General features: G+C 45.2%; 1 protein-coding gene across 1 annotated transcript in view; it reads right to left on the minus strand.

Moving 5' to 3' along the window:
- ncam2 (neural cell adhesion molecule 2) overlaps positions 1-16,407 on the minus strand; it is a 361,641-nt gene that overhangs the window by 327,613 nt on the left and 17,621 nt on the right. The window contains exon 4 of the mRNA XM_041211359.1: positions 5,432-5,549. Coding sequence (XP_041067293.1) covers positions 5,432-5,549 — 118 coding nt within the window. The remainder of the gene's footprint in view (positions 1-5,431; positions 5,550-16,407) is intronic.

A 16,407-nucleotide genomic window follows, 5' to 3' on the forward strand; every position in this document is an offset into this window, starting at 1 on the left:
GGGTGTTAATCACTTGCACTTAATGTTGACTATTCTAAATACATCTGAAGACTGTCTCCTCAACTATGGCTCCTTGTTCTGATGAGCAAAGTTTGTGTGATTCAGGTGTGAAATTTTTCTTCCTGCATAAAGCAAAGGCGACTGTCACAGTCCAGGGCCTCCCCCCTGTGCAGTGTGTAACCTTTTGAGAACAGTGATTTTCTGGCTTCAAAGTCACTCTCCAGATCAGTGACGCCTGCACCTCCATGTGGCTTTTGTTTGCTGCAAGAATCTCGCACCCCAGGATTCCGTGATGGTCCCTGTGTGTTCTCAGCACTGCACCCCCCCCCCACCCCCCCGCACCATCGTGACACCACTCCTGACAGGTGAAGGTGTGGTGCTGAAGGGAACAGGTGATGAAGCCTGCCAAAGGATCAGGTTGTCTGAAAATCCATGTGCCCGCTATATCTCAGCAGCATCTCCAGGATATGAGCCTCTTCGCAGACCTTATCTGCGCTGCCCTCAGCCAGGCAGGTGTCAGACGTTCCCAGATGCAATGTGAAAATCTCAGGAGTATCCTCACTGCACCTCCTCATCATCCTCCCGGAATCTTGTGGCAATGAGGGCCTAACCATTAGGCCTGCCTCGTCTGACCACTGCAATGGCCTCATTGCCTGCACCCTCACCTTCCAGGACCTTATCACCCACTTCCCTTTCGATTCCCTCCTCATCGGAGGAGATGCGCAGCTCTTGCATCCCCTCGTCACCCAGGTCTTCCCCCCTTTCCATTTCCAGGTTGAGTACAAGCAAGAAGCCACTATGATGTGCGACACCCTCTGGGTAGTGTACTACAGTGCTCCATCAGATCTGTCGAGGCACCAGAACCTCATTTTCAGGATGCTATTGGTGTGCTCAACCAAACTCTGGGTTTTGGCATGAGCCTCGTTGCACCTTCTCTCACCAGGAGTCTGAGGTTGCAGCATGGGCATTATCATCCATGTCCTTTGTCAGTGGCCCTTGCCCCAAGGAGCTAACCCTGCATCCTGTGTGGTCCCTGGAAGATGTCAGGGATCTGAGACCTGCTGGGTATGTATGAGTCATGGACGCTTCTGGGGTATCTTGCAACATCTGCATGATCCGTTTGTTATGGTTGCAGACCAGCTGAACATTGAGAGAATGGAAGCCTTTGCGGTTCACATACTGGACTGCTTCTTGCCAGGGAGATTTAAGAGCCACATGGGTGCAATCCACGGTATCCTGCACCTGTGGGAATCCAGAAATCACAGCAAATCGCAGTGATTTTGCTTCCTGGCTTGCCTGATTTCTGTCAAAGTTGAGAAAGTTGTGTGCCTTGGCAAAAACAGTGTCCCGTGACCTCCTGGATATATTTGTGCGTGGATGCTTGCAAGATCCCACAAAGGTCCCCAGCGGATTCCTGGAATTTGAGCACGGTGGTAACTTTAACTGCCACTGGCAGTGGATGCCCTCCGAGTCCCGGTGGTGCCAACTCCTATAGAAGGTGGCATATGTGTATGGTCAGTTCCCTTGACATGCGCAGGTGTCAGCGACACTGGTTCTTGCTCATCTGCAGGTAGCACATGCGCTATCCATAGACCCAGGGTCTAGCGATGAGCCTACGAATGACGGCTCTGCGGGGTTCATGCAGAGGAGGTCGTGTGGCTCCCTTGGTCTTCAGGGTTCTTTGACAAACCAGTCACACTCTTCCCCTTCTCTCCTGCCTATAAGCAATGAGACAGACAGCGAGATCACCCGACTCCATGTTCCTGATGGTCTCCCCACTGAGGTATCAAAGAGAGAGGCGCAAGGGTCAGCAATTGTCTCCTAGGAACCTCTTTTGGTCAAGTCATCACCTGTGGCTGCCTCTCAAGGTCCCTTAACGCATGCTGGAGAGCCCAGGCCACCCCATGGATACCCAGCATTAGTGCATATGATGGTTCACCACGGCACCACTCAGCACCGCCCCAAACCACATTGCCAAGTACAGGCAGCTTCGGCCACTCAGCTGCATCCTGAACTCTTACCTCAGGTGCGAGCATTGTTCTAACCTGCACTCCAAAGCTTCATGGTTTACCTGTACCACCTGAGGGTGGCTTTTCAATGCCAACTTAAACATAATGCAAAGGACTAGGAGCGCACCCCTCCCTCAGTGTTCAATGACCACCTTTCCCGGTGGGATCCTCAGGCTTGCCCAGTCATCCAATAGTTCTGCAGCACCACAGCACTCATTCGAGTTCGAAGTGTGTGTGCAAGGGGTTAACAGTAGAGGAGCAATCTTGCAAGCCTTTTCAATCTTGCCACCAAACACGTCCAACCTGCTGGGGCATAGAAAACCCGGCCATGATGGGATTTAATCAAACTGGCCCCTGTTAAATTTGCTAGCTTGGTTTTTGAATGAACACAAGGATTAAGTGAGTGAAAAATAGTAATGGTCAGTTCAACTGTGCATGCAAGTACTTAAACGGAAATAGAATCTCCTAAGGAGAATATGGGCCATTAAATGACTGGGCAGCCTGTAGTTATAAGGTCAGGTATGGGTCAACTTCTAATTGTACCAATACCTGTGATTATAAAGACACTGACAGAGAATCTTGAAACTTCTGATTTCCTGGGAGCTATCATGGCGGTCAGAGGAGCGAGGGTCTTGAAACAGGGTAATAAAAATAACTGCGGGATGTTTATCAACTGGATGTAATGTTTGTGGGTTTTGCACAGTCACAAAGGACATTTTGAAATGTCCATAGGGACTCTATCCATGAGGTGTGACATCACCTTCAACTACTCAGAGTTGACCATGCAGGGTGTGACCAATCTCTGATTGCCAGAGGTTTTGAACACACACAGGCAGAGGGGCATAAGACAGGTGTACCTTTCTTTGGTTCTTTGCTGTACAGCCGGACATAGGCCCAACACATCAGAAGTTACACCTTTATTCTTGGGCATCTGGTCAATGCTGCAGGTGTGAGCAGGGGCCAGGGTATTGTGAGTATTGTCCAGGGAATGTGTAACCCTTTAGTTTCCTGGCTGAGTTAAAGACCTGAGTGACAAAGACCAGTGTTTTTATTTCTGTGGGTTAAAGTAACAGTTGAGGGGCACGGGCTGGGGACTGTGTGGATGATTCAACATTGTGGATACATCCAGGCAACCGGGTGTGTAAACCTTTGATCTTATAGGTTAACGTAAGGGAGCTGGATGAAAGGGACCAGTCATCCTGTACTTTGAAAGGTGAAACACAAAGTGGATTGGGAGGATTCAGCTTCTCTGTGAGGTAATTACAAAATGAGGACCCAATTGAATTGAAAAAGGACTGTTTATAAGTTTTATTTTTCATGGATAGGCTCTGCATGGTATTAATCACCTGTTCTTCAGCTATCAGCGTTCTATTCATATCCTTGTGATTTTGAAACAGTTCAATAACATTAGTTGAAGAATGTTATAATGCTATACTTTTGCTGGCATCATTATTTATTGTATTCGAGTCTGAACCCTCACAACACTGCATGAGTTACACATACTTCTGTCATACACATGTCTCTTCTGTTTTATATATGTAGCTTTTAGTTTAAACCATGCTTATTTTTGGTTTCTGCTATTTGGGTTTTGCATGGTGTTTTGTGTTTTTATGCACCACAATAAAATGTGAAACTTACAGTGCAGTCCAGTCAAGTTATATTTCACTACAGCCCGTGCAGACAGATTATTGTTTTTTTTCTCATTTATTTGTGATGTTTATGTGAATGGAATGATTTAATTTTCTAGGTTTCCCCTTTCACGAGTTTTGAATACTTAGCTGCAGGGTGACTAGCTGCCCTATATTTTAAGGAATTGTCCATTGGCTGTTGATATCATAAGGGAGGCCTTTTCTAGGACAGCCTGTGGTGACTGACCCTGGGAGTCTGCAGGCTGAGTTTGAGTGATTCAAGTGGCATTGCCATTGAGTGAGTCAGCCGGCAGAAGGACTCAGCAAGGTAAGTTGTAAACCCCACACCTCTCAACACCACCCCTCATCCACTACCACCAACACTTATCAAACCCCTACCCTCCTATCTGGTCCCATGGCCAAAGTGTTCCTTCACTTCAGGAGAGCTAATCCACCCTGGGCTGGTAAGATTAACCAGGCTAACTGGACACAATTGGAACCAGCTTGATGATTTAAGCAGCAATAATTCAACTGGGAGCAGATCAAGTGGCTGTGAGGTAATTACAAAATGAGGACCCAATTGAATTAGGACTGTTTATAAGTTTTATTTTTCATGGATAGGCTCTGCATGGTATTAATCACCTGTTCTTCAGCTATCAGCATTCTATTCATATCCTTGTGATTTTGAAACAGTTCAATAAGGTTAGTTGAAGAATGTTATAATGCTATACTTTTGCTGGCATCGTTATTTATTGTGTTCAAGTCTGAACCCTCATAACAGTGCATGAGTTACACATACTTCTGTCATACACATGTCTCTTCTGTTTTATATATGTAGCTTTTAGTTTAAACCATGCTTATTTTTGGTTTCTGCTATTTGGGTTTTGAATGGTGTTTTTGTTCTTCCTGAGGTACAACTTTATTTATTATTTAAGCACTTAAGAATGGAAGACTTTTATTTAATTCAATTGGATCCCTTTCATGCTGGTATCCTCTCTGTTGCTAATGTTAATTATTTCACTCTAATTAACCATTCTGATTATTTATCTATAGTCCCCTTTAAATTACCTTGCACCTTCTTTCTTCCCTATTGCCACACTTACCAAATTCCATCTACCCACAAATCTTCACACCCTTTTCTTAATTTGGAGGATGGTGTAAAACATTGGAAGTATTTGCAAGCTGAATAACAATCTGTTTAACTGTATCATCCAGGGCCATCAAGTCCTGGAGCAGGATCTGAACCCAGACCATTCCAACGTTGATACAGGAGAGCTACCAACTGAGCCACCAGGGTCCCTCACCAAATTTGTGTTGCCAGCCTGTTTAAGAAGTTCACCAGGCTCTGTGCTTAAAATCCTTATTAAGCTCACAAAACCAGCACTTTAAGCATTCAAAATCAGCTCTTAAGCTGCCGATAACGACACACACTATATTTGCATTCCCCAATTGGCAGTCAGAGTTGATCTTCCGATTGGATTACCTTGAAAGCTGAGGCTTGAGATATCCCGTTCCCCCTACATTGCCAACTCTGGTTGGACTGGTAGTCCTGGAGATTTTATCACATGACTTTCCACCTCCAACAGCCCTATCCAGTAAAATGGCCTCTCTCCGCTCACTTGCAATTCTATAATCCAATTAAAATGTTCAAAGCAATTTTTAAAAAAAATTACATTTGCTTAATGGCATTATGATTTTCTCTTTCTCCTAGCTTTGCTCCCAAGGAGATTAATCTTTAATTCCTTGAAGCTCCAGGACAATCCTGGGGGGTTACCAATTCTACCTCCTCCTTACCTGTACCAGCTAATGTTGGGTTCCGGAGAGCCAGTCGCGGTACACATCAACATTACGGATTCCTGGCGATCTGCCGTTGCATTCGCTGATCTCTTGGACACATGAATTACTGGAGGAACTAGAGTGAATTAGAATGGGAAAAGGGACAAACAGAAAGTTAGGTGAGGGTCCATGGAGGTTGTCAAAACTTATCACAAGGAGAATACCACAATTTCCAGAACTCAGTTGCTATCCATGTTTTAATGAAATGTCATTGGTTCTTCAGCTCGTCAGGTGTAGTTATTCCAATACTGTATGGTTTTGCCACTCAGTACTATACAGTCTCAACTCAAATGGGTCACTCAGCAACTGGACCAAACTGAGCCAAGGGAGGAATTGCTCCTCAAATCTCCTCATTTGGTCAGCTGAAGAAACCGTAGCCTTTTTTCCCCTTTTTTGTTTGGTGTGAGATTCTGAATCATAGAATGATACAGCACCGAAGGAGGCCACTTGGCCCATTCAGACATCTAATTAGTCCCATGCCCCAGCCTGATTTTGAACTCCTCCCGCCTAGCTGGTTCTTTCCTGCCAATAATCAGCTGGGAGTGGAAGGGCAGTTGGTCCGAGGTTCAAAACCAACTGCATTGTGGAGCCAGCCACTAGGTGCCACCTCGTGACTGTCAGCACAATGGAAGGCTGAGAGCAGGAACTCAGTGAAGTGGTGGCTGAAGCTTTGCTCCACCATTCCCAGATAAAGGTTTCCAATCGACCAGGACTACCCTGGAGTCTCCAAGAACCGAAGCTTAATCTCTGAGACACTGTTGGGAGAAAATCTTGGCGGAAAGTCATTGTCGTTAAAAAAAAATTGTTTCTTTCGTGTTCTTTGAACACATCTGTTTATTAGTTGTAAAAGTATTGAACCGCTGCTGTCCGTCTGATGCAGATATGGCCACAATTCTGTGAGGGACGGAATTCTCGAATCTGGAACCAGTGACAGTGAAGGAATGGTGATATAGTCTCAAGTCAGCATAATGTGAGACTTGGAGTGAAATTTGCAGGTGGCGGTGTTCCCATGCATCTGCTGCCCATATTCGAGGCGGCAGAGGTCGCATGTTTGGAAGGTGGTGTCGAAGAAGCTTTAGAAAATTGCTGTGGCTTATCTTGTAGATAGCACACACTACTGCCACTAGGGGAGGGAGAGAATGGTTAAGGCAGTCATTTCTGTCCACACACACACACACACACACACACACACACACACATTTCTTCAGAGTGTGGTGGTTAACAGTTGGAGCCTTGGGCTTATTTTTCCCTTTCTAGCCCGAGGGATACGGTGGGTGAATGTAGCATCACTCAACATGGCCAGGGCTGAGGTCAGATGACGCAGCAGAGATGGGACATTAAGTCAACGCTTTGTTCCTTGATACAGGTCTTCCCAAAACCTGACAACTGATTTACTTAATGACATGCCAGACTGAGGTGACAACAGCTGTGTTTTTTTATTTGAATACATTATAATGATTTTTTAAAGATTTTCTGGATGGTTGACAATAAATATTACAAGTGGTTTATTTATAACCATGTACCATATAATTGGCACCAATACACAGTCACAGAGCTGAATGGCAGTGACAGGGAGATACTCTCCTCAGTTACAGTTGCTTCACAAACTGTCAGTTTTAAAAAAATAATAATATTGTTATTTGCAGTGGGATGCCAAAATACATAAAGAATATAGTGAACACTCTGCTTAAATGATTAAAATAGAATGTTTTGGAGCCGGGATTGAGGCAGTTCCATGGTTCCAATGAAATTAGGAAAAATCACCTGAATATATTATGTAAATTAGTGGTCTTTGAATATCTAATGATCATCATCTCTGTTGGGAGCATAAATCTATTTTATTTTGGTGTTGCTGGCACCTAGAGAGGGCACCTAGAGAGGACAGACTTGAAAACAAAATGCTTATACTGTGAATAATAAGCACATTTCGGATGCCTGCAGGGAAGCCTAGTTAATTGGTTAAGTTAAATAAGCTCTTATGACTCCTAACATCTTTAAGCCTTCCACATAATGACCTCAGGTAAGTTGTCGTACACCAATGAGACAAAGCCTTTTTCAATTTGACAGTTCAGAAAGGTCGCAGCCTCTGGTTGGGTGTATTCCTGAAGGTACTATCCGATGTACTACCCACCCACCCACACACACACCTGCAATTGGTCCACCCACCTTGCCTTCTCATCGGCAACTGAAAAGCGAGCAAACTCTTTGATATCCAATTGGAATAATGTTGGGCAAACAATGTTTATTCCTCAGTATCCATAATAACCAATCAATCAAAGTGTTCGATTTTTTTTCATTAATAATTTTTTTTCAATAATTTTTCTCCAGGGGTTGCTTGCAGGGTCCTGGAGACTAATCTTCAATTCCTGGATACTTTAGGACAATCATGGAGGCTTGGCAAACTTACAGGCCAGTCTGTGACAAGTTTGGGAACCTGGGACTCGAAACATTGGGGTGAGAATTTTTTAAGTGGCAAAAATCTAGGAACCGTGGAAACCCAAAGAAATTTGGAAAGCCACATAACAAATCACTCAAATGTAATGGTTAAATTGAAAAATAATCAGAAAGATTAATAAGCTAAAGGCTTATTCTGAGGATGTATGTGTTACTGGCAAGGCCAGCATTTATTGCCCATACTTACTTGCCATTGAACTGAGTGGCTTCCTAGGCCACATTGCAGTGGGACTAGAGTCACACGTAGGTCATACCAGGTAAGGATGGCAGATTTCCCTATGTAAAGGACATTAGTGAAGCAGATAGGGTTTTAACAACAATCAACAGTTGTTATGGTCACCATTACTGAGACTGGCTTTATACGCTTGAATTTTTTAAATTGAATTTAAATTCCACCAGCTGTTGTGGTGAGATTTAAACCCACGCCCCCAGGGGATTAGCCTGGACTGCTAGTTTAGTGATAATACCACTACACCATCGTCCCCCTTCATAGACTAGGTTAGGCTTCTAGAGAGCTAGAATTTAAAGAGGAGGAAGTTTTACTGCAGCTGTGCAAAACCATGGTTGGACTGTGCGCCTTAGAAAATTTACAATGGCCTAGAGATGAGAGCAGTGCAGGTTCTCCAGAATTTTTCAGAACTCCAAGTGTTTGTTTGTAAGACAAGAGTTCACATAATCTGGACTGTGTTTCTTGGAGTGTAGAAGGTTGATTAAGGTGTTTGTAGTAAGGATGTTTGGCATAGCAAGGGTTAATGCAGGGCTGGAGAACAGTACCACCTACAGTGTGATGTAATGGGTCACATGCTAAGGGACCTGGGTCAGTCTAAAAGTCTGCAGAGACCTGTGTACAAGTAAGCATGGAGTTAGCTCATAGTCCGGGCTATGCTTTATACATATGTAAATAGTTATGTGTTACCGATAAGCACTACTGTTCAATTTCCAAGCCTCGAACAAACCCTAACAACAGTATTTAACATTTTTAAAGGAATTAATAGGTAGATAGAAACTTTTTCCATTAGGAGGAGTCTAGAACAAGGGGATGGATTTTGCTAGCCAAGCAGATGAAGAGTATTCAAATTATCTGGTTATTATCACATTCCTGTTTTGTGGGAGTATGCTGTGTGCAAATTGGCTGACTCGTTTCCTACGTTACACCAGTGACTACACTTCAAAAGTGCTTCATTGATTGTAAACCACTTTGGGACATCCCTTGACTATGAAAGACGCTATATAAAAGCAAGTCTTTTTTTTCCTTCTTAAGGGAAGGAGCCAAGGCAGGTAAATGAAGTTAGGATACAGATCAACCATCTTGAATGACAGAACTGACACAAGGGGTTGAATGGTCTCCTCCTTTTCCTATGGATGGTCCCATTGGGTGTCTGAGTGACCCAGATGCCCAAACAGCACACCAAGAGGCAGAACCTTGTCAGCGCAGTTTGGCAGATACAAAATGGTGGTGCAGCAGGAACAGACCCACTGGTTTACCACCTTGGTTTGAGCCCAGCTACCATCCTGTTTCCCAGAGGTCATGGCAGCAAGTGTGGTGCCTGAAGCGAGGGATATCAGTGCTAGGGGAATGGAACACTCTTCACAATTTATTGGGTCAGCCAATCAGCCTCTGCTCCACCAACATCAGAGGAGTGGCTCCCAGTGCATGCTAGTGATTCCTCATATGTCAATCTCTAGGAATGGGGTTTAAAAACTTTAGCTCTCAACTTTGAGCAGCCTCTGTCCACTGGAACAGAGATGGAAAGGAAAGTGGAAGGACAGAGGTCTACCTTGAACTTTGGCAATCAACAAAGGCTCAGGTGACCACCTACGCCTCCCAACTCCGTGATTATGAGGCCTTAGTCTCACTTAACATCAGCAGGTATGCCAAACAGGCGTTCAGAGACACTTGGAAAAAAGCAAAATGCTGCAGATGCTGGAAATCTGAAATAAAAACAGAAAATGCTGGAAAGAACTCAGCAGGTCTGGCAGTATCTGTGGAGAGAGAAACAGGGTTAATGTTTCGAGTCCAAGTGACTCTTGTTCAGAGCTCTGAAGAAGTTGTGTGGACTCGAAACATTAACCCTGTTTCTCTCTCCACAGATGCTGCCAGACCTGCTGAGTTTTTCCAGCGTTTTATGTTTTTCGTTGTAGTCCAAAGGCACTTGCCTGCTAGAAGACTGGAAATAGGATTAGAGCTGTCTCCAGTGGGGTGGAGTGGGGCAGGGATGACATTGGGGGTGAGGGCTGCAGCCGAGATTACATTTTTGGTTCACTCCAGCTGCACCAGTGCTCACAAGGCTTCCCCTTGGCTGGGCCCCTCCTCCCCTTTCACCTTGGTATTGGTTGGGGTGAACGCCCTGCAGCCTCTGGCCCACCTAAACCAAAAGTCGGGATCTTATTTACCTTATGAGACACCAATTCCCACGTTAAAAGAGGCCTGTAGCCTAAAACCGGTCGGTCCCCCTTTCAAAATAGAGGCACTGCTGGTGTTAATGGCATGGTGAGGCGACTGACCCCATTTGGGTCAGTCAGGTCATCATTGCTTGGTTAACATGAATAAGTGTTGGCTCCATACTGTCCTAATCTATCATATTGTCCATTCCTTCTGTTTCTCTTTAATCTGTCCTGGGAATATGGGCATTACTGGCCAGGTTGAACTCTTTGCTCATTACCAGTTGCCCTTGAGAAGATGGTGATGGGCCCTCTTTGAGAACTGCTACCATCCTGGTGAAGGATCTCCTGTCATGGGGGTTCCACAATCCTGACCTAGTGACGGTGAAGGGACGGCGATGTATATCCAAACCACGATGTCACACAGTTCAGAGACGTTGGTGAATGGAGAGGTAAAGGTCATCCTCAGATATTATCCCCTCTGAACTTCCACACTTCCCCTCACCCCAGGGAATCTATGACTCACCAGACTCCTAGAAAGTCAAGGCAGCACGATGATTTACATCTAGTGGGAAAATTTATTGAGGCTGTTAATGGATATATGAGCACACATTTCATTCAGCACTCAATACCATGATGAAACACAGTCCGCGTTTCTTCGACCATTACTGAAGTTGTAGCACTAATGGATACTAAAAGAAATAAATGTTGGAGGAAAGGAATTAGCCACAGGAAAAAAAAAACATAATTTTTTATTCACGCATTGTTGGGTTTCTGTGATAAGGAATATATGACTTTTTTTTGGTTAAGTTGCATGGAAATTCATTTTCTATAATGTCATTCCCAGGGCATAATGCCCTTGCTTGATGTTTCTTTGTGCATTAACCCATTGTGAGACAGTAACCGTCATCTTCTTTCCTTCCATTTGTGTTGTCTTTGTTTCCCTTTACTGGGTTACTTGATGCTGTGCGTCATTCACCAGTGTGTGCAACTGGATTCACTTGTTGTCATGGTCTACGCTAGCATCACTCAACAACCAACTGTCCAGGGTACCCACCCATGCAGGCAAGCCCTCTGAGTTTCCTTGGTTCTGCAGTTTCTAATAGACAGGGATCAGACATTTGTCTTGGTCTGTTCTGGGGCCTAGAAACTTGGCCAACACATGGTCAAACGCATAGGCTGAGGACAACCCAGAATTGGGCCCCAGGCCTCATTTAAGTCATTTACGCAAGCTACCAGGCCTCTCGGTTTGGGCACACAAGGTCGCCATGTTTGGAATAAGATCCAAAAACATATCTGGACCACCATCTATCAGGTCAGCTTTTCAAACGGCAACAGTCATAGCTTTTTGTCTTGCACTCACCAGGCAACACCTTGGCCAACCAGAGTTCACTTGCCAACCAATCACACACCCTTTTTCTCCTGTAGTGTAAATTGTTGTGATTGTTTAAATGTGACATTCTTGTGTTTCCTGATGAGTGCGAGATGAAAAGCTTCCGCATCAGGTCTCTCTTTTCAGCAATATTCAAGTCTGCTTGTCGCCCATTCTCTTCGTCATTTCAATCGACTCTATCAAATCACCTCGGCCATTCCACTCATCTGGCAAGAACAGCATCGGTGCTGTGATAAAAATGTAATGGCTTATGAAAATGCCTCCATGCAACAATTCTTTCCTAATTTTGAAAGTTATCTGTACAGACAATAAGATTTAAACCTATCAGAACAGAGGGCAGGCTAAAGATATTCAAGGCTATTTTCATTATCACCTATTACCCAGCACAAAGCAGATCCCCTTGGAGAAATTACCAGGCACAACTACTTGAGCAATTGTTTCTCATAATAGACGGAAAGCTTAATTTTCCCAGCATGGACACTTTCAATTCTCTTGTAATTGGAGGCACTACTCTTAGGAGCCTTTTGAGTTTGTCTGCTGTGCCATACAAATTACTCAAGGAAATGAGGGAGGCGTTGAATGATTTACATGTGTGCTATCCTTTTTATTACTTGGTATCAGCGGGACTGCTGTAAAAAAATAAATTCAGCTTCTAAGTTCACTCACTGTGATTTATTAGTTTGCAAATGATTAACGGGAACATATTTCGAAAATACCCTTTCGTGAGTTGAACTTCATAATGGTAGTACACATGAACTGCTGCTGGTCCCTTCAAAGGTTCATTCTCAGAAGTAGATTCCATGCCTCTTATGTTCCGTAGTGCAATAGCCTAGTGGCTATATTGCTGGACTCTAGACTCTAGAAACCATGACTTAGTATTCCAAGGAAATATTTTCAATTGCCAGCATGGCATAGAGTCAGTCATTATTGTAGCACAGAAGGAAGTCATTCTGCCCATGGAGTACATGTCAGTTCTCAGTAGACGGAATCCAATAATGCCTTCCCCCACCCCACTCTCCCTTCTGGTTCTATCCTGTAGACCTGCTAGTTTATTTCCCACAGGTGCCTATCCAATTTCCTTTTGGAATCTTCCATTGTCTCCGCTTCCATCACTCTGCTAGGCAGCAGGTTTTAGTCTAAGAATTTGAATTTAGTCATTTAGTGGTACAGAACTTGAATATTGCTGAAAAAAGAGACATGCCAAAGCTTTTCAACTTGCACTCATCAGGGCGCTTGCAAGAATACCAATATAAGGGGAAACACCAATTTATACTGTGCGTGAAGAGAGTGCTGATTGTTTAGCAAGTGGCATTGCAGACAGAAAGAACATGTGCATATATTGCACCTGTTTCAGCTAAACAAAATAAGTGACAGCCATTCACTGACTCATTCCTCAGGGCAATGCCTTGACCAATCAGGGTCAAGCTGCTTGTTTTAAATTTTAAACAATGCTTGGCAGTTAACTGTTAGTCACCATCAGTGGTATATTCTCTATATCAACGCCACTTGCCAACCAATCAGCACTCTTTTCACATACAGTATAAATTGTTATTTTACCCCTATATTGGTATTCTTGCAAGTGTCTTGATGAGTGCCAGACAAAAAGGATAGATGTGCCTCTTTTTCAGCAATTTGAATTTAGTTTAAACATAACATTTGGACATAAATAGAAACTCGGACCAGTAAAATGGTTAGATTGTTGTAAAAGTTCCACTGGAAACTTATTGCCCTGATGTGTTCTGGGCCTAGGTGCGACTTTGGGCCCACATCAACATGGATGACTTTTCACTCTCCTGTGAACTCTCTGTGACTTGTGTAATAAGGAGGATAACAGCAATATCGCCTTCTAGTCTGAACGGGTCCTTTCAGAGGCTCTTCCACATTTATTCAAAGTCAAGCCAAGAACTCACTTGGTAAGATGTGCCCGGAGATGAATTACTAAGTGGCTTCATTTCACAGCTGGTGAATGTAGAGATCAAGGGCGGAATTTTCCGCACCCGCTGGCATCGGGCATCATGGCGGGCACGAGCGGACAATAAGGCGGGAAGGCCGAAACTCGGTTTCACGACGTCATGAAACCAGTTTGCAATCGCCCGCTCCACCCGCCAGTGACGGGCTGCGTTTCCCGCTGCCGCATGTCGGGAACTTCATTCTAATACATCTGCATGTCATTATAAGCACAACTCGCTGGAGTCACACACCACCCCCCCTCGCCTCACCCCGCCCATTCTGGATCATCTGAGCACACTGGCGTGATTGCACGCCGACATATTTCACAACAGCGTTTATAAGCCGAGCGCCCGGCAGGCTGAACTTTGAGGGGAACTCGGAGGCGAGTGCACAGTAACGTTGAGCAGCGTGGGCGAGGGTCACCTGTTGGACCTCAAGGTTGAGGCGTCGCGCATTCAGGCGAGGGCACAGGCAAGTCGATTTTTCCCGGCTGGCTGGCAATTGCAATGCCGGGGCTAGGGCTGCCCCACGGTTGATGTTAGTGGACAAACACGTGCGGGAAGCCTTGTATAAAGTGACGGTTCCTCCGCAGCTGAGACAGTTCAGGCGCAGCCACATTGACATGCTTGGAGTCGGGCCTCTAGCTTATCTACCCAGTCGAGCAACACAGAGGCATCAAAGTGCCACCAAATGCTCCAGAGCTTTTCACCCCTCGGCACAGGCTGCAAACTAATGAGTGGACTACAGAACAGTTGGACGACTGGACACATTGTACAATCTCCCATGTGAAAACTGGTGGAGGTGCTCACAGCCCCTCGCAATGTCATCATTCTGGTTTGGAGCAGTCTCCACCAGGGTTCAAGCTAACAGCGCAGCCTTGCAGCGTTGGTTAGAAGAATGCCTGCGCCTGAGCTGTGAGCACAGTATGCAGTCCAGTGGGCAAAGCTGCTGCCAATCGGTCAGGTGGAGAGGGGCGGAGATGGGTGGGGTTTCGGGCAGCCGTGCAGTGCACTAAACTCTGGCCATCCAAGTGGTGGCCAGCACTCTCTGGGATCCATTAAGGGGCCTTCAGACTTAACCAAGAGAGGTCTTTAGTACAACGAAGCTAACCCATGCATCTATCTTTCATCCTGCAGGAAGAGAACATCAGGAGCATGGAGCCTGGTGAACTAGCTGTATGCCTCATGGCTTACAGAGAGCGAAGATGGCTGAGGAGAGAGTGACGGAGCCACCTGGCTGGGCAGAGAGAGGAGTAGCACCCTTAGGAAGAAGGGGTGGCTGGGGCTCCTGTGCAGGCCACTGAAAAGCTACAATGAGCCGTCGCCAGTCGGCGCCGAGCTAGGCCCAGGGTCCACAGATGGCTCTTGTCATTCCTGCAGAGAATGAGTGTTGCCAAAGCCTTTGCATGTCCAGGGAACTGGTTAGTCACATCTGCCAACTACCGTAGGATTTGGCGCCACGGGGACATGGGGGCATTCACTGACCGTGGCCGTGAAAGTGACGGCGACGCTTAATTTTTACGCCAATGGCACCTCTCAGGGTGCCACAGGTGACCACTGTGGGATATCACAAGCCTCCATGCACAAATACATCCATGAGGTCACGGACGCCATCTTCGTGAAGGCCACACAATTTTGAGCATTTCGCACAGGACCAGGAAAGCCAAGATGCAAGAGTGATGGGATCTGCCCAGATCTCAGGTTTTCAAAAGTGCAGGATGCCAACTGCTGCGCTCATGTGGCGCTCAGATTTCCATGGCAACAAGCGGTCAACTACGCCAACTGCAAGAGCTTCCAATCGCTGAATGTACAGCTGGTGTGCGAGCAGCACAAGTGCATCCTGCAGGACTGCACATGGTTCCCAGGGAGTGTCCACGACTGCTACATTCTCGGTAGGTCTCAGATCCCTGGCGTCTCCCACAGTCCAAAGAGGCTTCAGGCTTGGCTGCTCAGTCGCAAGGGCTACCCACAGAGGATTTGACTGATGATGCTCATGTGGCAGCCTCAGAGTGCAGCACATCATCCATCACTCCATCTAGATCCATTGTCAAGTAAAGTAAGGCACCTATACTGTAATGTACTGTACCCGCACTGTGATTTGTAAATTAAACTTCTGTAATTGATCATTTTTAAATTGCTCCTGTTTTCTTCTGTTGACAAACAATTTCTTCAGTAAAATTGTTTTCAGTGTACCTCTACTGTAAGGTAATTTACTGTACTGTGGTTTGTAAATTGTACCACAGGGTACTGTATTCTGTAATTGAAAAGTTTTGCATGTTTTTTGCTTTCTTGTATTTACAGACAATTTCTTCAGCAAAATTGTCTTCAATTTAATCCAAAAAACTAGCTCCATTAAGTCCATTAATGACTCCATTAAGGTAAAAATGTGAAATTTGGGGATGGCTGGAACATATCTAATTCAGTTGCATTATGAACGATGTTTGCTGTTTGCAATTTCTCTCTTCACAATTTTCCCCTTCGCAAGGTCTCGCAGGAACGGAACCCCCGTGAATGGCGGGTGTTTACTGGAGCAGACTATTGGATCCTGAGTGTAGTAATTATTGAAAAAAAGACATTTTGTTGAAGCTTTTTGTCAGGATACCGCAAGAATACCAATATAAGGGGAAAACAACGATTTATACTATATGTGAAGAGAGCGCTGATTGGTCGGCAAGTGGACTCTAACTGGTAGAAGCGTAGCCATGGAGAATGCACCACTGATGGTGACTGACAGCCAACTGCCAAGCATTATTTGA

Source organism: Carcharodon carcharias, chromosome 18, assembly GCF_017639515.1.
Source record: "Carcharodon carcharias isolate sCarCar2 chromosome 18, sCarCar2.pri, whole genome shotgun sequence".
Lineage (NCBI taxonomy): Eukaryota > Metazoa > Chordata > Chondrichthyes > Lamniformes > Lamnidae > Carcharodon > Carcharodon carcharias.